The sequence below is a fragment of the Schistocerca piceifrons genome, chromosome X, assembly GCF_021461385.2.
Source record: "Schistocerca piceifrons isolate TAMUIC-IGC-003096 chromosome X, iqSchPice1.1, whole genome shotgun sequence".
Lineage (NCBI taxonomy): Eukaryota > Metazoa > Arthropoda > Insecta > Orthoptera > Acrididae > Schistocerca > Schistocerca piceifrons.
In genome coordinates, this window is record NC_060149.1 from 538,874,689 (window position 1) to 538,897,469 (window position 22,781).

The 22,781-nt window shown below is 38.7% G+C and overlaps 1 protein-coding gene across 3 annotated transcripts in view; it reads right to left on the reverse strand.

Moving 5' to 3' along the window:
* LOC124722035 (crossover junction endonuclease MUS81) overlaps window positions 1–22,781 on the reverse strand; it is a 203,342-nt gene that overhangs the window by 63,328 nt on the left and 117,233 nt on the right. For all 3 annotated transcript variants that reach the window (XM_047247225.1, XM_047247226.1, XM_047247224.1), the window contains 2 exons: window positions 13,577–13,698; window positions 4,068–4,278 (listed from right to left, as the gene is read on the reverse strand). In XM_047247225.1, the coding sequence (XP_047103181.1) occupies window positions 4,068–4,278; window positions 13,577–13,698 (333 nt within the window). The remainder of the gene's footprint in view (window positions 1–4,067; window positions 4,279–13,576; window positions 13,699–22,781) is intronic.

Genomic DNA, 22,781 nt, shown 5'->3' on the forward strand with positions numbered 1-22,781 from the left:
GTTCATCTTGCAGATATCTCTTTAAGCATCTGGGAATAACAAACACAGCCTTATTCACTAACAAAATTTGTTATTGACAATCCATCTGAATTTGAGAGTAAGAGAAATATTCGTAAGTACAAAATTACCAGCATTGCCTTTTAATGAATCTAAGTTCAGCACTACTCTTTGACAATCTAGCCACGGTATCTGACAGATACCAGATGTGTTTTCAAATTTATATTAAAGAGGTTTTTCCTTCTATTCCAGAGATGAATCCTTGATTGAGATAGTGAGTCAATTTTTTAAAAAAAAAAAAAAGGGGGGGGGGGGCTATCAGGCAGTCATATAACTGTTTTCTTTTCAATTTTGTTATTTAGTTGTCTATAAATGTTCTATGTTTGTCCTATTGACACGTTACACATTTTAACGCTTATTACGAATTTTATTTAAAGAGCAAGTAACTATCTATTTAACTAAGAATATCACACATACCTCCACTGCAGTCTAACAGCATGCTAATCTTAGAGATATTTCAGCATTTCAAGATGGAGGTTTCTTTACCGAACACACCACTAAGAAATTACACTTAATTCTCTAAGATGTAATCTTTAATTTTATCAAAACAGTAAAATTTTGAAAGGAACCATACTTTAAATTATTTCTGGATTCTCTCACTACTGTTTGTACAATGGAAACAACCTATGCTTAAATCCAAGAAAAGCAACACAATACACCACTCTATCTTCAACAATGCAGGCACGGGACAAGTGTATTAGAGAGATTCACTGAAATAAAGCTAGTCTTAGTGATGATTTATTGTTTGGAAATTATGCATCAAAAGAAATTACACATTAAATTATGATGTTTACTGAAATTACTCCACTAAGATATTAAGAATGTCGCAATTAGGAGGTCCTATAGCCTTGGATCAAACCAAAACCTTTGAAATAGCTGTTACTATAGATGGACCATATTTTACAGCGATCTTTGGCTGCAATAGTGTTGCAGTCAACACTGCTGCAATAGACGGCAATTTTGTGGTATGGTTGGACAATATTGCTGATATTGCAGGTCATTGCCAACATATTGCTGAGGGGATAGTGGTGATCTGCAGCAAGGGTTGTGAATATTTTTGTTTGCTGGGCAATATCTATCTCTGTCCTTGTCTGTAAATGCTTCCCTCTCACCTTTGTTTCATACTTCTCTCACTGACAGTGTTGCAGCCATGTGTCTGATTGAAAACAATATCATTTCTCTTTTCTTCAAAAGTTTACACATTTGCTTGTTGACATGAGCTTGTATACAGCAATGGTAAAGTGGACAAATGAGAGAACTATGAATTTAATAAATGTGATCCATTTACGAGAAGAGCTGTGGGACGTCAAAAGTAATTCATGCAAAGACCACAATCTGAAAAAACTGGTGGCAAGCTACCATATTTACTCGAATCTAAGCCGCACTCGAATCTAAGCCGCACCTGAAAAATGAGACTCGAAATAAAAGAAAAAAAAATTTCCCGAATCTAAGCCGCACCTGAAATTTGAGACTCGAAATTCAAGGGGAGAGAAAAGTTTTAGGCCACACCTCCAAATCGAAACAAATTTGGTCCATTATAATATGAGAAACAATTTAGGTCGAATGAATGACTATACAGCTACAGTAGTTTGGTTCGAGTCGTAAGCTTAGCAGTTAAGCTTTACCAGGTAGCCATTGCTATGCAGGTGCTCCGTCCGTATTTATACGGGTACCCTTCCTTTTTCACGTGCTTCATCTGGTTTGAATCGATTGCTTAATTTCCTTTGATCTGATAAGTGCCGTCTTCTTTGTTATAGGTGTTTACGTCACTCTAAGCTGAAAATGCATTACTATACTGTGTCATGCATTGTTTGTCGCATTCTGATAGTGCATGTTTACGGCCTGTTGCCGCTCGCGGCATGGCTTGCTTTTGTGCGCGCTACCGCTGCTTACAATTTTTTTTAAAAAAGAGAGAGGAATCGTCTCATTATCGAAACAATGGCAAGAGACTGCTATTTGTTGTTACTTACACTGCTGCTTTCGTTGATAATGATAAACAAGAACCAAATAATAGACTGCGTATGATAGAACATGTTCTGAACGAGAGTTAGGTGAAAATTTTTCACCGTTTGAAACTCTTTGAGGCCGCTTCTTTAGTACATCAAATTCTGCATAGAAATTAGTCATCTTAGATTTAAAAATCTAGTCAGTTGCTGTGCTTCATTTCTGACTGTATCACTACTAGGCATAAGAATAATACGAATATAAACATGACATGATACGTATATTCTTCCGCGTTTGCTGTTGTCTCACTCTAGTTTCGTAGTTTATTAGGCAGACAGGATTTAAATGAGATAGCAGCAAACACGCAAGAATACATGGCAAAATGTTTATATTCATATTATTCTTATGGTGAAGAGAATACTGCATGTGATTCACATTTCATCAGGTTCCTATTAGCAACCATCTCTTTTCACTGCTAGGAAAAAATTCAGAACGTAGAGTTGGCCATATTGACAAACATCCCAAACAATCTTGCCAGTCGGATTTTCGTAGTACATTGAAATTCTGCTACATTCTAAGATGAACAACACGGAATTTGTATTTACTTCGTTGGGTAATGTATGAAAATGCAGTGGTCGAAACTCGGGGCGGAGAAAAAAAAGCTCGTCTTCCGCCTTTTCTTTTAAATTTATTTACTTACGCAGAGGTTTTGGCGCCAATATTTATCTTTGTGCCTACAAAGCATGCCTGTGTAGCGCTACATATATTTGATGGCAGAAGTTAGTTGTGGTGGGACCTACCAACATTTTTCAGAACTTCCGCTTGCTTTGCACTCGATTCTAAGCCGCAGGCGGTTTTTCGGATTACAAAAACAGGAAAAAAAGTGTGGCTTAGATTCGAGTAAATACGGTATTGCCGGCGAGCTTGGAATTGTGGTTGACAAAGCATACAAAAAGTTCTGAAGTCTTCGAACCAATGCTAGAGAAGAAAGTTGCATAGGAAATGTGGAAGTGCAGGTGGTTCTTCATCCACATGGTTTGCATTTGATATCACAAGTTCCATACTATCTCAAGATGTACCTGAAGAAGGAATAGATAGTGTAAAAGGTGACGTGTGCTGGTGAAAAAAAGAAAGTAAGAATAGTGTTCTTATTTCAAATTTCCCTTAATGAAATCTTTCAGTCCTTCTACCAAAGCATAGACACTTCTGGTAGCATGAAGCTTATTGATGAATAGTGAACTTTAATGAGATACATTATACTTTTGTACTGATCACCAATAGCTAGTAACCAAAGAGTGATCACCATTCAGATTGTAATTGGTACACACTCTCTCATATTTGTATCAGTTTTAGCTATTGTTGCACCACTTGCTTGAAATTATGTTTCAACATTCTGGTAAAGTTCTGTAACAGGTATGCATACAGCATCAGTTCACTAGTTAAAATTTTCTGCAGCATTCCGCTTATTTAAAAAGCTATGCACCCACAAAGCCCAATTTCTCTTGCCCTTTCTAACTTGAATCTTTGTGTTATGTAAAAGCAGTAGAGCCATTCGCATGTCCACTAGCTTGCATTTGTCAATTTGTTGCAATAGTGTGGCATTTTGCAAACACTTCTGGGCCAGAAAAATATTGTCGCAAACATTACCAGGCAAGAGTAGCTGGTAATGTTGCTGTACACGTGGCTGCAATTCATGTGACAGCAATGTTGCCAGACAAAATTGTCAGGATATACTGTCTGCAATATGCAATTTTTACTGATCATGTCAATGTACCTTAGGTTAAGCATCCATTGTAATGTAGAACAAATAGTGTGTTTAATGATCAATCATCCTGTGCAACTAAAAGTTGTAATCAACATTTAAATCAGTGATATACAAGCTCACAAATGATACCGAAAAAAAAAAAAAAAAATTATCTTTCTATCACTATTATTCCTAGAGTTAATAATTCAATGTTTCAGTGAACTGTCATATGTCATAAACAATGAATTGTAAAATCTATGTTTTAATTATAACCACAGTAGACATATTATACAAAAGTACAGGAAATGACCTATAGTCACACCTTTTGTTCATGAAAGCGCCCATCCTTTATACTTTTTGCAAAATCATCTGTCCGTTTCCTTTCTACAATATATGGTAGAACTGCTTCATTCTTTGAATTATCTTGACATATCCATGCAAAGTCTCCAACATTAAGATGGCGAACTTCAATGTTGACTTGCAAACGTTTCAATTCAGCAATTAATGCACCTTGAGATTGTTTAAGATGATTTCTGGAATAATAAAACAATCTATTGTTCGCACTGTCAACAATTTAAAACATGAAAAAATATATAATTTGTTTGTTTGTCAATCAATATGCAACAGTTTTCCAGGTCTATAAAAAATTATCATATGTAAGTGGAAGCCTTTCCACAACTAGTGACCGACAAGATATAGCTAATAATTCTTTCCTTTCCCTTAGGTATTAAATGGCAATTCCCTTTGTCTATTAACAGGGAATGGTCCAATCCAACATGTCGAAACCTACCCTGAAAATTTTCACAAATGAAGAATACACCAAGAGAAATGCACTGTTGGAATTTTAACTCATAAGGCACACTGCAAGTATTTTAAAAAAGTTACTCATTTTTTCACACGAAGAGCTTCTTATAACAGCTGCCTAGCACAGGAATCAGTGAATAAGCAGATGTAGCCACAACAAGAGAATGTAGCACTGTATAGTGTGAAGTCCAAAGAGCACACACACAAATTTCAAGCACTTAACCATACCAAAAAATCTTAAAATCATTAATTTTTTGAATAACTAGCAGTTCATATTGACAGCTAAACTTTTGTACATGTAATTGTTACACATGCAACTAGTAGAGGAAAGAAAATCAAAGCAACATATAATGTTACATTATAAATGATTTACGACAATTGGGTCTTAAAATTTCTCGACATGAAATATTTTATAACAATTCCTGTAGCACAGTTCTTATGATAATTTTTAAATAATGTATATTTTATTAACAATGAAACATTTACCTAATTGTTAAGGCTTTCGTGGCCACTTGTTGATAAACTGCATATTCACTTCTGCCTCGGGTTCTTCGGCCGAAATTCGCCTGATGATTTTATTGACTTTTGCCAGCATGAGTGGCTGGCATTGTCAAAGATTCACCTTCCATTGCTGGTGGTGAACTGGAGCCAAGCTCGCAGCCTCAAATGATATGTACCAAGCGCGCCAACGTCCAAGGGCTTCTCCGCGGTCATTTCCTGTGCAGTTCTCCTCTTACCAGCGACGGTTGTTTGCTGCAGCATGGGAAACCAGGATCTGTTTACCTTAAGGCTTTCTTCTTTTTTGTTGAAGCTTTCCCATGTTCTTGTATTTCTATAGCCTCTCTGTACAAGCAGGTGTGAGAGTGCTTCTCTACAGCCAGAACTTCTGTGTCGGCGAATTTTACTATGCTGATTTCTCCACCTGCCCCAACCTGCAATGTCGCTTATGTTCTTTGATCCTGGTGTTGATCGATTGTCCAGTCATTCCGACAAACTTTTCTGCATGTGCATGGTATGCGGTATATTCCCAACATTGCAAGTGGGTCCCTTTTCTCCTCTACAGATCTAAGACACTCTCTGATCTTCTTTGTAAGTTTGAAATTTGTCTTTATGCCATGTTTGCGCAATATACAGCCAATTCTGTCCGTCACTCTGGGGATGTATGGCAGAAAGGCTGTATCCAACATTTATTTCTCTGATTTGTCGCTTCACCTAATGTTTGGCTTTTAATATAACTTCTGGAGTACCCATTGCTCCTCAAAACACTTTCCAGGTGCTGCATTTCGTGTCTGAGGTTCTGTGGCTCACATATTCATCCTGCTCACATTATGAGAGTATTAATCATACCTCTTTTCTGGCTCGAGTGGTGGTTTGATAAATTGTGCAGGTACCAGTCCATGTGTGTTGGTTTTCGATACACGCTGTGTCCCAGGTTTCAGCCATCCCTTGTGACCAGCACATCTAGAAATGGTAGTTTCTTGTCCTTTTCTACTTCCATGGTAAATTTTATGGTGGCATGGAGGCTGTTCAAATGTCTTAGGAAGTCACCGAGCTTTTCTTCACCATGGCTCCACACAATGGAGGTATCATCGATGTGTCTGTACCACACCTTAGGTTTACACGTCACCAAGTATAGTGCCTGTATTTCAAAATGTTCCATGAAGAAGTTGGCCACCACTGGACTAAGAGGGCTACCCATGGCGACGCCTTCCAGCTGTTCATAGAAATTGCCATTTCGTGTGAAATAGCTCATGACGAGACGTGATGAAAGAGCTTTGTGATGTCTTGTGGGAAAACGGAACCGACATGCTGCAGAGAGTCACTGAGTGGCACTTTTGTAAGCAAAGAAACAATATAAGAGCTGACCAGGATGTTGTTTGGTGTAAGTTTTAGTTTCTTCAGCTTCTCAATTAAATGTCCCAAGTCCTTTAAGTATGTTTCAGTCTTTCCCACGTGCGGTTGTTGTTATGGATCTTGGGTAATCCATACAGCTGAGGTGGCAGGGCTTCTGTATTGAGCAGGTTCCTCTGTATATCCACCGGCAGAGAAGACGCCTTGATTAAGCGACTTGTATTCCATGTGATATGCTGTGTCGGATCTGGGCTTATTTTTCGGTACATTGCTGGATCTAACAGCTCGCGGATCTTTTGCTCATAATCTTTGGTCTTCATTATGACGGCCGTATTTCCCTATCGGCAGGCAGTACTAATATACTCTTGTTGGCGTTAATGCGAGCTGGACGAATATGTGAGCCGCAGCATCTCAGATGCGATATGCAACACCTGGAAAGTGTTCTGAGGAGCAATGGGTACTCCACACGTTATATTAGAAGGGTAACAGAGCCAAACACTCACCGAAGCAACAAATCCGAAAAAGAAATGTCGGGTATGCTCTTTCTGCCATACATTCGCAGAGTGACCAGCCGTATATTGCACAAAACAGTGTAAAGACGATTATCAAACTGATGAAGACGATCAAAGAGTGTCTTAGATCAGCAAAGGAGAAAAGGGACACACTTGCAATGTCGGGAATATACCGCATACTATGCACCTGCGGAAAAGTTTATGTCGGAGTGACTGGACAATCATTAAATGCCAAGATCAAAGAACATAAGTGACTTTGCAGGTTGGGGCAGGTGGAGAAATCGGGCGTAGCAGAGCACGCATAGTGTGAGACTGACACGTAGTAACCAATACGGAAGTTCTGGCTGTAGGGAAGCACTATCACACCTGCTTGTTCAGAGGGGCTATAGAAATATCAGAATATGGGAAAAGCTTCAACAAGAAAGAAGAAAGCCTTGAGGTAAACAAATTCTGGCTTCCCGTGCTGCAGCGAACGATCGTCGCTGGTAGCAAGAGGAGAACCACACCGGAAATGACCGCAGAGAAGCCCTCGGACACTGGAGCGCCAGGTACATATAGTCTGCGGCTGTGAGCTCGGCTCCAGTTCACCAATAGCAATGGAGGGTGAAGCTTCGTCAATGACAGCCACTTGTGCTGGTGAAACGTCAGTAAAATCATCAGACGAATGTCGGCCGAAGAACCAGAGACAGAAGCCAATAGGCATTTTTTCAATGAAACAGTTTATTGTTTGTTATCTAAAGTCATCTCAAAAGTGCTTAGTGTCTACTGGAAGACAAAAATAAACATTTCCTTTATACCAGGCATACCTGATAAAGTAAAAATCAATGCATTCAGGCACTTCACAGCAATTACTAGTTTTATTTAGACAAAATTGAAATGGAGGAAGAAATGGTTGTGGCTGTTGTTCTGAATACTGTGTTGCGCAATAGACATACTTTATCAATTTCATATAATGTGGTGATGTAAACTGATAATGCACAAATGTCTGATGTTTAACAATACTGTTCCACTGATATACCAGGAATGACAAACTGCTATAATCAATTTTATGAAAAATGTTTTCCACTGTAGAAATTTTTTTTTACTGAGAGTCTGTATTGCAGTATTAGTTCTCAGTGGAATCTGGATTGTATCAACAATCTTTTTGTCATCTTCCTAAAGACAGAGGTGTTTTTATGTCCAGGCCATGTGTCCAACAAAAGAAATGAATTATTTTCTGTGACTGGAAAGTAGACGTTTCAGTTGCAATACTGAAACTTATTCTCTCCTATTTTTCCCCAATTCTTCTACAATGATTACAAGATTTCTGTAATTAAAAGATATTCTTTTTTTAAATTTTTGATCCTAACTTGCCTTCAGGTACCTGAAGAAACACACAGAGCTGTAGAACAAGTAATCCACTTATCACTGACATTGCCGTATATGAATGTGTCATAGCATTCATCGACTGCAAAGTCTGTCTTTTTTCATTCAAAATTATAAAGTGCATTTTGCGTGCAGTTCTTGCATGAAACCTGACTGATTGGCTTTATACACAGCAGTTTCGGGGATAACAGGAAGCTTTGTCTTAAATCAAGTACAAATTTCTCTATAGTATTACCTGTTACTGACATTTCCTCTACAAGTTTTCTTGAAGTAAACTTTTTAATTTTTTACTTTGTAATTTTGTGACTTCCTTATCCATATAATTTCCTGAAGATGTTTAACTACATCAAAGAAGCCTGGAAATCATTAATTTTCATCTCAATTGCAATTCTGGGGGCCCAGTCGCTTAGATCTTCCTCCAAAAAGGTGCACTAACTCTCAAGAGCAGTTCTAAATCTTTAGAATAGATTTTCTTCAACACTTTTGTGGATTTCATTTCAGCACATATTATGTAGTTTGTGTTAATATTTCTTTATTTATACAATTCATGTTCAGATTTTGCTAAATGAAACATATTTTACACACTGTCATGCATTTAAAACAACTTGCAACTTTTGGCAGTTCAATATGCAGCGAGTGGAGGGAAGCGTAGTTGCCAGCGTGTGCAGGGCGCATCAGCAGGTGTCCGCAGTATAACGCCAGGCCTACTCGGCGTGGTGCTTGACTCTGTAAGGAGCAAGTCGTCTGAAGAGCGATATTTCATGAATGATTTTAAAGAAACTACTCGATAATAAACTCTCATTCTCACACGTCTTATAGTTTATTTCGTTAACTTAATGATAAACCACCTATCATTTCATTAACGGTCATAGTTATTGTGATATTTCGATAGTAGCTAACCTACTGCAAGAAATTCTTAGTTTGCAGTGAAAAATAGGTATCGCTTTGAATTTGTGTTTGGTGCGTGTTAGGTCACGCGTTGCTGCATATTAAATTTAGAATACAGTGAAATATTCATTTAACTTGGAAGGATGAACTCGTGTGTCAGCGAAAACTAGAGTGAAATATTCAAAAATTCCTCATGTCTCATAAATGGTCTGAGATATCCAAACACTATTCTGCAAAATGACAGCGCGTAAAGACGAGTGTCTTTTGCCATATGATTAATATGCGAAACTTCCATATCTACTGTGACATTCAAGTGACTACAGATTTTTTTAGTGAAATAATTTGATTATTGAGGGCCATCAATAGCTGATGAAACGTGAACTGCTGTGGGTTTTGTAACAAAATAAGCGAGACGTTACAAGTTTAATTTTATACTGACATGACTGGCACTCAGTTGTTAGTTTAATATTACACTATTTCAGGATTCTGTTGCAGTTTCAACTGAATTAGAATGTTACTGAGATGAATATTTCTAAACTCTGCTGTGTTGATCATACAATGTAGTGTTTCACGGCCGGTACTGCCTGTACTTAAAATTTCCGGGCAGATAAGCTGTGGTCGATGTATCAAACTCTCCCCTGACAATTCATCTCCGACTGCAGGAGGATGTCTCCCGCAGTCGGAGACGAAACGTCAGGGGAGAGTTTTATATATCGACCACGGCCTATCAGCCCAGAAGTTTTAAGTGAAGTTCGCTGTGTTAAGTTACATATTCCTCAAAACTCATCACAGTCCTTCATGAATCGGTGTCTCCTTAACTACCTTTTTGGTATGGCCGACAACTCAAGATTGATCCTGTTGTGTAACATTTACAGTGGCTTCTATTGTCGGAGGAAGCCCGATTAATATATTTCCTTCACCATTAGCAAGTTCATTGACATGGTAGCGTGGAGTTTTGGCTTGTACAGCACTACAAGTTCCATTAACTTTGCCTTATACAGGTTCAAATATTTCATGGAACATTTCTTTGTACCCAGAGCGAAATATCCGCTTTCCTCCACTGCATTGTTGGAGCTTTATGGATCACAAGAGAGTGGTATCGCGTTTTGTCCTTTACTACTGTCGAATCCCGAGGAATGTTTTGCAGCAGAATGTTATCTTCCCAGCTGGCGAACGTGTTCTCGAACGACACTTTCATTCCGGATTTCGTATTCAGCTATACTGCACTCTTGTTATTAATGCAACACCAACGCAGAAAACTTGTTCCAAATGCTTGTAGACTACAGAACACTTCAACGCCAGAAAATACTACTTTACGAGAGCTGTCGAATGTTGATTCATCTAATGCATGACACCACGTGGTACTGTTTGCTGATGGTGTGGCAACAGGGGTGCTTAACCAGCCAAGCTGCTGGCGGCGTGACAGGGAAAGCCAGCTCGCTATTGGTGTTACCTGGGCCACGGCATCACATCCCCCTCCGGCCAGCCAAATGTCAAGGGTCACAACTAATTTTAAACACACTATAATATTGACATCATTATAATGAATGTCTAAGAAATTAACTGCTGAATAACACATACGTATGTCTTAATGTGAAGCATGTGATTTTGATTGTATATCACTTTCTTCACATTTCATCTCTGCAAGATTGAAAACATTTATTGGAGTCCACATTATTGTGAAACTCTGGAACCTACACAAAGACAGTTGTTATTAGCAAGCATATACAAACAAAACAAAAAGAGAATTAATTCAGTTTCATCTCCATTGTGAACACTTATTAATATTGTAAAGGCAACTGCTAAATATTTTGGATATTAAGTTAATTGCAAATTCAAGCAAATGGTAACTGTGCACAATTCTGTGAGAGAAAGTATCATCGGAAACTGAAATTCACTTTACACATTACGATTACATTGTGTTGTGTTATCTGTTTAACTGCCGCACTGTCAATCAAGGCTATACACCTGCCGTGTTGTGGTAGGGTACCACGTACAGTTCTCAAGCCCCCTGGTACGCTATGAATTTGTCAATTTTCAAAATAAAAATAAAAAAGAACTTGCAGTGTGTCTTACAGCTAAAATTTTGACACAGTGTTTCTTTCAGTGTATTCTTCATGTATACAAAGTTTCAGGGCATGTTTCGACATGTCTGATTGGTCCATTCTCTTTTAAGTATACAACTTTCTTCAAAAATTAAGTTTTTCCTATCATCTAATGAAGGAACCACTGGTTATAAAATGTCAGTGATAGATGTTTGTTGCATTTTGTGCATTTGTCAAGCTGGAGTCATCTGTATCTTTTGTTAGTCAATAAATACACTTCTCGTATCACAACAAAAACACAACTTCACTGATAGCGCTTTCAAAAATCATGTGATGGCTGTATGGAGATGAAACCTAGACTGAGCATTTGGATGGGATGAACATGCTGGTCAACGCAAGTAGAACAACACAGCATTGCACCATTGCTCACAGTGCTGTCAGTCTTATTACTTTTCTCACACACCTCATATTTGTCTGGAGTGTAGCCTTATATGGAAGTTAAATGTGAACCCTACATAGTACAGACAAGAGGACAAATACAAGATTTTGAAATGTGGTGTACAGAAGAATGTTGAAGATGAGATGGGTAGATTGAGCAACTCATGAAGAAATATTGAATCAAATTGGGGAATAAAGGGTTTTATGGCATAGCTTCACAAAAAGATGAAACAGGTTGATAGAACACACCCCGATGCATCAGGGAATAGTTAATTTTGTAATGAGGTGTGTGTGAAGGGATGCTGAGGGAGATGAAGGCTTGACTACAGAGGCAAATTTAAGTGGATGTAGTATGCAGTAGTTATGCAGAGATGAATTCACTTACACAGGGTAGACTAGTATGGAGAGCAGCATCAAGCAAGTCTTGACTGAAGATCGCAACTACAACGGATCAATTTTTCTTGACAAGTTAGAACATGCAGCTTTTACAAGTCTATTTCAGGTGTTACGGCATTCCTGTAGTGTGGTAAAGTGTTCACTTCACGTAAATATGCAATTTATTTTGGCAATCATAAAAGATATATTCACTCTTTGTAACAAAGAAAACCTCCCAATAGTGTCAAGCATTGAGGTACACATATTATGATTTCGACAGCAATGCCTAGCAAACATATGTCCTATTCATTTTGGTAGTTGAGTCCCATCAAAAGTTCTATCTTGCTACATTGAGGAGCATTCTGCTGGGCAGTTGGTGGTTTCTACAGGGTGAAGTTTGTGTAACTGAGTGGTATTAAGTGTTAAACACAACAGGACTCAGCCTCAGTTGATGCCAAGATTTTCTGTCACTTGAGACTGTTCACTTATACAATTCATCAATGCTGGTGGAAAGGGTGATTAGATTCACAGCAGTTTGGTGTACATGAACTTGTGCCCTGTTAACAAGAAGAACAGGCTTCAGTGGGCTAAGACACACCAACATCGGACAGTGGGGAATTGGGAAAGAGTCTTAGTCACTGATGAATCCAAGTTCAAAATATTTGGAAGTATACGCCGTCAATTTGTATGCCATTTACCCTATGAACGCTTGAATCCTCAGTGCATAATTCCAACTGTAAAGCATGGAGGGGTTTCAGTGATGGCATGGGGATCCTTTGGAGGGAATAAAGTTGGAGATTTGGTGAAAATAGATGGAAAAATGAACCAAAAAGATTATCATGCCATTCTCCAGCGACATGCTAAGACATCTGGTTTGCGTCTGACTGCTATAGGGCTTGTCTTGCAGCAAGACAATGACTCGAAACATACATCTCGCTTGTGTCAGAACTATGTGAAGTCTCTAGAGATTTGTAAAATATTGAAAAACATGGAATGGTTGCCCCAATCCCGATTGTAACCCAGTCGAGCTGCTATGGGTTGAATTAGACAGGAGGATCCAAAAATGAGAAATCATGAGTGGGTCACAATTGTGGGAGGTCCTGCAGCAAGAACGGAGATTAATTCCAACTGAAACCTTGGCAAAACTGATGCAGCGGATGCTGAGAGTGTGCAAAGCAGTGATGAAAGCAATGGATGACTATTTTGAGGAATCGAAAATTTAATTGTTGCATCTTCCTGTGTATCATTTGAGCTCAATAAACATTTGGAAAACAACAAAATGCATTTTTATACTGTATTTCCTTTACATTATCTGTAATTACTAGGTGTTTTCAAATTTATGGAGGACAGTGTAGTTGTGTCGTCTTTCAGGAAATTATTGCGTTCCATATGTTTTAATATTTATCAACAAACTCCACTTGAATATTCTGGGTGCTTAAATGTTAAGCATCAGCTAATATTGTCCACCTGTACTAATACATGGAGAAACCTAGTAAGTGATGAGTCTTTGAGCCAGCCTGTGCTTATATTCTGAGGGAGGTATGAGAACTTACCCAGTAGTTTCAGATACATCGACAAGCAGTACAATACGAAAAGATCCACCAGGCAGTTTGAATGTAGATAAAGCAGGCAGTACTGGCTCATCAAGTTGCCTCCATTCTTCCTGCACTGTTTTCTACAAAAAGAGGTGGGAAATAAAATCAGTGCTAAATCAAGACCCTCAATAATTAAAATAGTTTTACAGTCACAGCTCCTATCATTCAGAGATATCCTGAAGTATAATGATTTACGTAACACAGTAAGTCATGGACATCTGTCACAGTTTAACATATTATATGAATTCAGACTACATATATGGGGTCACAGCCCTTGTGAAGTTGGCCAACAGTCTGGTTTTTGACATCTCAGATTTTGATGACTTTTGTGCGTTGTTAGTAATTGTATTTTTCATGAAAATTACCAAATTAAATTTTTTTGGACCTTTCATTCTTCAGTTACTAATTTTTAAAGTTTTCAAAATAGTATGATTTTTTTCACATTTTGAAACTTTAAAACTTTTTGATGCAGAGACCTACAATTTGTGCCATTTTATTCAGATTATTATAAGCTTTAAAAATGTCTGTTACTTGCCCATCTTCATAAATATGCTGAATTTTCTCAACCAAAGCTTTGTTAATATTCTTAAAAATTTTATTTTGGGAAAAAGATTGTGAGCTGATCATATATTATTTGCAAATGTGTGTGCCCAAGTTCAAAATATTAAAATAAAATTTATTTTTTGATATGTACAGTATCCACTGCATAGTCTGTAGGATTTATTACCGAGTTGTAATGGAAATCTTAAATGTCAAAGACCAAATAAAGCTGTCAAATCATCATAATATTTTTGTTTATTTAGTGACAATCAATGTGTTGCATTGAATTACACATTTGAATTCAGATTTGGTTTTCCAAGCCAACTGCGAGGATCATTACTGTACATCGTAACAATACATGCTAAATGAAGACTATGAATGATTTCCTTAGTACTGTAACCTCAATTTTAAACATACATTGATGTTAATTAATATTGTTAATTAAACATTGGTGCAGTTGATGCTATTTAACAATGGGTTATCTGAGTGCCTTGCAATGAGGAACTTTCTAATCATCTGCAACAAGAAAAGTTTCATGTTGACCAAATTACAGTCTTATTAGAGTCTAAGGTAATATACTGCAGTCTTCCTTTAATTGACATCCCTAGTCCTCTCAAGCAATATTCTTTGATCAATAAAATACCTTTTAAATGTCAAGCTGTCAAACCAACAAGACAGCATTTATGAGCCAAAACAAATAGAAAACACAAATTTAAAGACACTGACATTTCAATATGTAGGGCATAGTTTTCTATTGCAGGTAAATGTATTTATAACACTTTTTATTATCTTCTTTACATTTCTATTCATGGAGGTAATACAGTATGTGATCAAAAGTATACGGACACCAGGCTGAAAATGACTTACAAGTTCACGGTGCCCTCCATCGGTAATGCTGGAATTCAGTATGGTGTTGGCCCACCTTTAGCCTTGATGACAACTTCCACTCCCGCAGGCATACGTTCAATCAGGTGCTGGAAGGTTTCTTTGTTCTATAGGATTCAGGTCAGGACTCTGTGCAGGCCAGTCCATTACAGGGATGTTATTGTCATGTAACCACTCCACCACAGGTCGTGCATTATGAACAGGTGCTCGATCGTGTTAAAAGATGTAATTGCCATCCCTGAATTGCTCTTCAACAGTGGGAAGCAAAAAGGTGCTTAAAACATCAATGTAGGCCTGTGCTGTGATAGTGCCACTCAAAAAACAAGGGTTGCAAGCCCCCTCCATGAAAAACAAGACCACACCATAACACTACCCGCCTCAGAATTTTACTGTTGGCACTACACATGCTGGCAGATGATGTTCACCAGGCATTCGCCATACCCACACCCTGGCATCGCCACATTGTGTACCATGATTCGTCACTCCACACAACATTTTTCCACTGTTCAATCGGTCAATGTTTATGCTCCTTACACCGAGTGAGGCATCTTTTGGCATTTACCGGCATGATGTGTGGCTTATGAGAAGCCACTCGACAATCAAATTCAAGTTTTCTAATCTCCTGCCTAACTGTCATAGTACTTGCAGTGGGTCTTGATGCAGTTTAGAATTCCTGTGTGATGGTCTGGATAGACATCTGCCGATTACACATTACGACCCTCTTCAATTGTCGGCAGTCTCTGTCAGTCAACAGACAAGGTCAAGCCTGCATGCTTTTTTGCTGTACGTGTCCCTTCTTGTTTCAACTTCACTAACACATCAGAAACAGTGGACCTAGGGAGATTTAGGAGTGCGTAAATCTCGTTTATAGACGTATGACACAAGTGACACCCTATCACCAGACCATGTTCAAAGTTCGTGAGTTCCGCAGAATGCCCCATTCTGCTCTCTCACGAATTATAACAGGGTGTATACGTGGACGAGGAAAAGAAATTCCTGGATTTTTCCCGGATTTCCCAGTTAAAAATACACTTTGTCCCGGATGAAAATACACTTTTTCCGTGTTAAGTAACAGTATACTTTTCCTCGGAGCTGTAAAACTTATCAATCCTTTCAATGCTTGTTGTTTTATACACCGGCGTAGAATTTCCTGGCACTTTAGAAAATGAAACTCGGGAAGAAACAAATGTAGGAAAGATTTTTGATGTGCAGCAACATGTACACTGCATATTTTCGTATTACAAAAGTATAAATTCGAATTCCACCAAACACTGCATGTTACTTTCCGAAGGATTGAAATCGAGATTGCGATGTGATTTTGTAAGCCAGTCGTAGCTTATGTCAAGCGATCTCGCCAGTCGATGTCAGCGGATATTCAGAGCTTCGGACACGTGATGTAGTCAGCCAATAGCAACATCACTGTTAAGTAGCGCGAACACACAAATAGGAAAAGGTATGGTTTAAATTAATGTACATAGTGTTGCTACAAGAAAAGGAAGGCTTTCACGTATAATATTGGCCTCCGAGATTAATAAGCTGCAGGAAAAGCTAAGCTTTCACACATAATGTTTATCTTTTTTGCACACACAAATGTGCCAGTAAAATTCTTAACAATGACATAAATGTCTGATCTTCTGGGCTCAAAAAGATTCTAAATGGTCATCCTCAAAGATTTGAATTTTGAATGAGAGTCAAACGCTCTGTGATTTAAGAAATTCATCGGACATTCGCGCGCAGAGTTCATCTTGTGTGAAAGGAAATTTAATTTTCTTGAAAGTAACGCTTTTCAAATAACCATTCGGAATATTTTTCCGCGACCTTGTAGAAACAGATTCATTTCAGCAATTGCGCTAGATGACAGGCATCGCCACGCTTGCGCAGCTACGATGACGCATTAAGCCTGTACGTTCGTATGTGTAAAACATTAAAAGATCTTACATTATGTCATAAAAGAAACTCCAAGAGCATGGGAATTTTGTGGACCATACTAAAATGCACCATTCAGCTTAAAGTGCACATTCATATGTCCAGATTCAGATGTAAATTTTCTTGGAGTACCAGGACCGCATTATCTCATGTTTGGTCCTTTATTATGGCATAATGCTATACATGCTAGAAGATGAAAACACGAACTTGAAATGTAGCGAACAGTTGAAACTAGCCAATGGTGTGGAATTAAACACTTTGTTTCAAATAAATTGACTGTCTCAGCAGAATAGATTAATAAAAGTCAAATTTCTTTAACAAACCAACAAAAATAACTTCATTGCTCAAAGGCAATTAATGCTTGACGTGTCAGGAAGGTGGAAACAAAATAAAATCTGAAACTAATAACATATTTTAGCCTTCCATAATTATGTGAATTTATTTTAATTCACTTGATAGCTCCCAGCCACAGAAATCCGTTTTGCTTTCATTTGACGTGAGAGCTACAAACGAAGAGGAAACAGCAAAATCACTAAATGTAAACACGGCTCACGTGGAGACTATCACCTCCCCACTACAACTGAGACTGCTCTGCGCATCAGGTCCGGATCTACGATATTTCTGAACCAGGGCAGTATTAGATAGTGGCGCTCCCCCTCCCTCGAGCATTTGAGGTAGGATGCCAAAAATTTTAAAAATAGACTTTTCAAAAATATCTTCATTTTGTAGCGCACATCTTTCTGAAGAGTCTGATACATAAAACATACATGTTCGAGGGAACGTAAGACATGTTATTTGGTCTTAAAGTGTGCCGAAGTGCAGTGCCAAGCCTCTTCACACAGCATTCTTCTATTGCACGTCTCTGTATTTCGCTCTGTGAAATTCAAACGTGTAGTATTTTGTAATTCAAGCCGTCAAACTATATTCAGGCCAGTGGAAATTAAAATGTCCTGTGGTGCCTCTCCTACCCCCAGTTGGCCGGTTTGACATCCTGCCCCTCTTAAAAAAATTTCGCAAATAATAGCGGTTGGGATTATATGTAACTGGGAGAACAAGAATTCTTCAGAAAATTTGCAGTCTTTACTGCCTATTAGCTAATAACTTGCTGTTTCGAGTGACATAAAATTAAATATAGGATACATAAAACGAGTAAAGACAAGAGATAAGCAAGACAGTACACATTTCATCAATCCTTAAGTCCTAGCATTTTTTTCTCTCTAACCTTGCCACGGCTTTATATGGTGTACTTTCCTTTCTGGGAAAGAATCTATTACCTCATCAAAGTTCGTCAATCGTTTTCCTACATGAAAAATCAGAATATTGTTGTCTGCTGTTAATACAAATAGTACCCAAGACTGGTGTGGTTTCTCGATCTGATTACGTGTATTTTGTCACTGTGTGCTAGATAAAACGAAACAGGCCTGCCTAATATTGCAGCAATTGTTACACACACACCAAATAAACGAGACTGTTTTGCCACAAACGGTCATTTTTATAACACGACAGAATATAAATCACGAAGTATCAATATCAAATGCCTATTAGGCCTACTACAAGCAAAATGTTTTATGTTAGGAAATAGTTTCACATTTCATTCATACTCTCTAGCTTCTGAAGCATGAGATTGAAAAGTAGTAGTACAAAATGTATATAAATTTGGAATCGTCATATTCTTCCGTAATCTGTGAGAGTCTCCGTTTCTTCTCCTTCCTCGTTCTAACAAACAATCTTGTCATCACTAATTCTGTAACTATTCCTGACAGTGTCAAAATTTATTCTGTGGTTAACTTCACTAACCCTGCCACAATCACCGGTTTAGTTATCCTGCATTTGTTCTCCGATTAGGCGTTATTACGTGTTCATACAATGTGTTTTCCACGTTACTCCCAGAATAGAACTTTAGCGGCTACTAGGCGGCGACTGTATAACTGGCCCTTAGTAGTGTAGCGGTCTGGCCAAAAATGTTTTGTCAAAATTACATTTTCTTGGATACACAGAGAAGACAATACGTAATTTTAGTTGCCTGTTATTCCTGTTAGTCATTTATTTCCGCTCTGGAAGTCTGAATCTATGGAATTCGTAAGTAATTATAACAATGCTGATCATTTGCAAACCCAGTCAACCACATAAACAGCGATTGTCATTCACCCTTTCAAATTTTCGCTCAGCTTACATAGACCCGTCCCCTTTTGTCTATAGGAAAGTTTATTTCTAGATGCAACCAATGCTGGGCGCTTTATGACGCAAGGTCTTTTTCCTCAATAATATGAATTTGGCGCCTCCCCTCCCTGAAACTGCCTCCGGGGGCAGATACCCTGGTTTGCCCCCACCTGTTGCGCATACGTGGATCTGTAGCTTAGGTGCATCAGCAAAATTTTTCCGGATAGCATCTGGCTGCTTGCTGCACCCCCTTGTACAGCTAACTGCCACACTTCTGTAGCCAGAAGTGGGAGAAGGTACTACTCATACGTGACTCAACTGCACATGTGCATAAGCTCACTCGCAACCGCTCAAACGAATCTATTGTAAACAGTTGTGACGTCACGCTCATCGGAGGCAATTTGTTGTTATGAAACATTGCATAGTCTTCCTAAAGGCTTCGACACATTTTGCTGTTGGCAGACACTTGTATGAGCACTGTGTTTTGTTCTCGTATATGGTGCATTTCCTTTGCAACTTCACTTTTATTTTCGTTTTTCTCTCTAGCTCGTGTTTTATTGCTGCAGTATTATTCTGTATTAGCGAGATACAGTAATATTCTTTGTTAAAGTACTGGTTCTTACTAGCCTAAGTTACAAAAATGCAACTAAAAACTAAAACAATGAAAAATTCCCGGAATTCTAAAAAATTCCTGGGTATTTCCCGGTTTTCTCCCGGATGAAAAAATTCTCGGGTTTTTCCCGGATCTCCCGGTTGTCCCGGGTCGTATACACCTTGTATAATGACTAATGAGGTCACTGATATGGAGTACCTGGCAGTAGGTGGCAGCACAATGCACCCAATACGAAAAACGTATGCTTTTGGGGGTGTCCGGATACATTTGATTACATAGTGTATGCATTGTCCAGTCACATTATTGTGAACACCTGTGAAAAGCCTGGAATGACCAGCTTTTGCAGCACAGATTGCTGTGAGATGCATAGGAGGAGTCAGTTAGGTTCTGGAATGTACCATCAGGGATGTTGAGCAATGTTGACTGTAGTGCAGTGATTAGCTGTGCCACATTTCTCAGCTGAGTGTTCATGGCACAAACAGCTCGATTCAGGTGGTCCCACAGATCCCTGATTGGATTTTAATCCACAGAGTTTGGTGGCCAGATGAGTATGATACACTCATCCTGATGCTCTTTGTACCACGCATATACACTGCAAGCAGTGTGACACACTGTATTGTCCCTCTGGTATATGCCATCATGCCTGGGAAAAACAAACTGTATGTAGGAGTGGAGATGGTCCCCAAGGATAGTTGCATACTTGTGTTGATACACTGTACCTTCCAAAATGATGACATCACCCAGGTAACGCTATGAAAATATTCCCCGGACCGTAACGTGCCCGTTTATGGCCTGGATCCTTCTGACAGTTGTTGCAGGGTGTTTGCTTTCACCCTTTTCACACCATAGATGTCAATGGCTGTCTGTCAGATGGAGCATAAAACATGATTCATCTGAAAAGATCATCCGTACCCACTCAGTGGATGTCCAGTTGTGGTGTTGGTGTGCAAATTTCTGTCTTCATCGCTAATGAACAGCGGTCAGCATGGGTGCATGAATCAGATGTCTGCGATGGAGGCCTATATGCAGCAGTATTTGCTGAATGGTCACTGAGGAGACACTGTTGATAGCCCCTTGGTTCATCTGGATGTCAGCTGCTCAACAGATACTCGTCTATTCACCCATACACATCTCTGCAACCATCGTTTCCCCTGTCGTCTATGGCCTGTGGTGGACCACAATTGCCTCAGTGCCAGTTTTGGATAGCACCACATAGCCATGCAAATGCCCTAGAAGGCTGAAACTACTTGTGAAGAAAAAAAATTAATACTGCAAAAGTGGAAAATGCCACCTTATTTTACAACATTTTACTTCACTAACTTTGCTCGGTACTTGTCATATTTCAAATGCACCTTTCGAGATTTTATTTGGCAATTACATATTTTAAATCTCGATACAGGCACATTTTTGTCGCTTTGTCACCTAAGCTCCAGTGCTTAAAGTAGCAACCATGCCAATAAGAGTGAATATTTTGTTTTATTATATATTGTTCTTTTGTTCTGTAAGCATAAACTACACCCAAATTACACATTATAAGATATGAAAAAGAAATAATGATCATTGCATTATTCATGTTAATTGTTATTGGGGGTAGTTTGCTACAGTTTAAAAAAAAAAAAAAATCAAAAGCCAAAACATACTTGATTAACACTATGCCGTCCGGCGACACCACAGTGGTGTTGTGTGCGAAACAGTGGTCAATGACCCACGACACCACAGTGTTTACTGTCCGCACGTCTTGTACAAATTTCTTCACTTGGTGTTGGCAGTGCTAATTTGGATTACTTGGCTTGTTGCCGGCCATTCTTGACATAATCGGGAGCTTATAAATTGTTAAGTTTTACTAATCTCATTGTTAGTGCTCTTACATTCTCAACCCTGTTCCCCTACTTTCATGAAATTTCGAAGATATACATACGTAAATAAATACAAAATTTGTTTGTTTCATATATTTGTTTATTTGCATTGTCTTTGGTACTTGGTATCTCTCTTTCATATGATATGCAGTAAAACAGTCTCCAAGATGTAATCCAACTCCACAAGACTTGCACATTAAGTTTGTTGTCCTTTTTTGTTTTTGGAACATACATGGCAGTTTCTCTCTTTTCGTTTACTCATTTCAGAAATAAGTATTAGTTTGTGTTGCTTTATGTGCCCGGAAAATCTGTCAACCGGATCATGATGAGATGTACGTGATGTAGTGGCAACCTCCAAGTTTTGCTCACAAGGGAACCTCCCCATCGCACCCCCCTCAGATTTAGTAGTAAGTTGGTACAGTGGATAGGCCTCGAAAAACTGAACACAGATCAATCGAGCAAACACGAAGAAGTTGTGTGGAACTATGGAAAAAATAAGCAAAATATACAAACTGAGTAGCCCATGCGCAAGATAAGCAACATCAAGGATAATGCGAACTCAGGAGCGCCGTGGTCCCGTGGTTAGTGTGCGCAACTGTAGAGCGAGAGGTCCTTGGTTCAAGTCTTCCCTCGAGTGAAAAGTTTCCTTTTTTTATTTTCGCAAAGTTATGATATGTCCGTTCGTTCTTTGACGTCTCTGCTCACTGTAAAAGTTTAGTGTTTATGTTTTGCGACCGCACCGCAAAACCGAGTGATTAGTAGACGAAAGGACCTGCCTGTCCAATGGGAACCGAAAACATTTGATCGCAAGGTCATAGCTCAACCGATTCCTCCACAGGAAAACAGGTCTTATATATTCTATACAACACTGGTGACGGCACGTGCGTCACATGACAGGAATATGTTGTCGACCCACCTAACTTGTACACTTGGCGAATGGGTAAAAAGATTCTTCTACCTTGCCCAATTTAGGTTTTCTAGTGGATGTGATAATCACTCCCAAAAATGTGATGAAAACATAAGAGTTTGTCACGTAAACTGCAAAAAATGAATGCAACAGTTTCACAGTAGCACAGTTTTCCCTGTGCTCTGTCAAAACATATGTTTTTAACGTTTTCAAATTTTTCGGTTTAGGTGTAGCGTCACAATACTACGGCACAGTTGCCTCACAACGGACGGACGG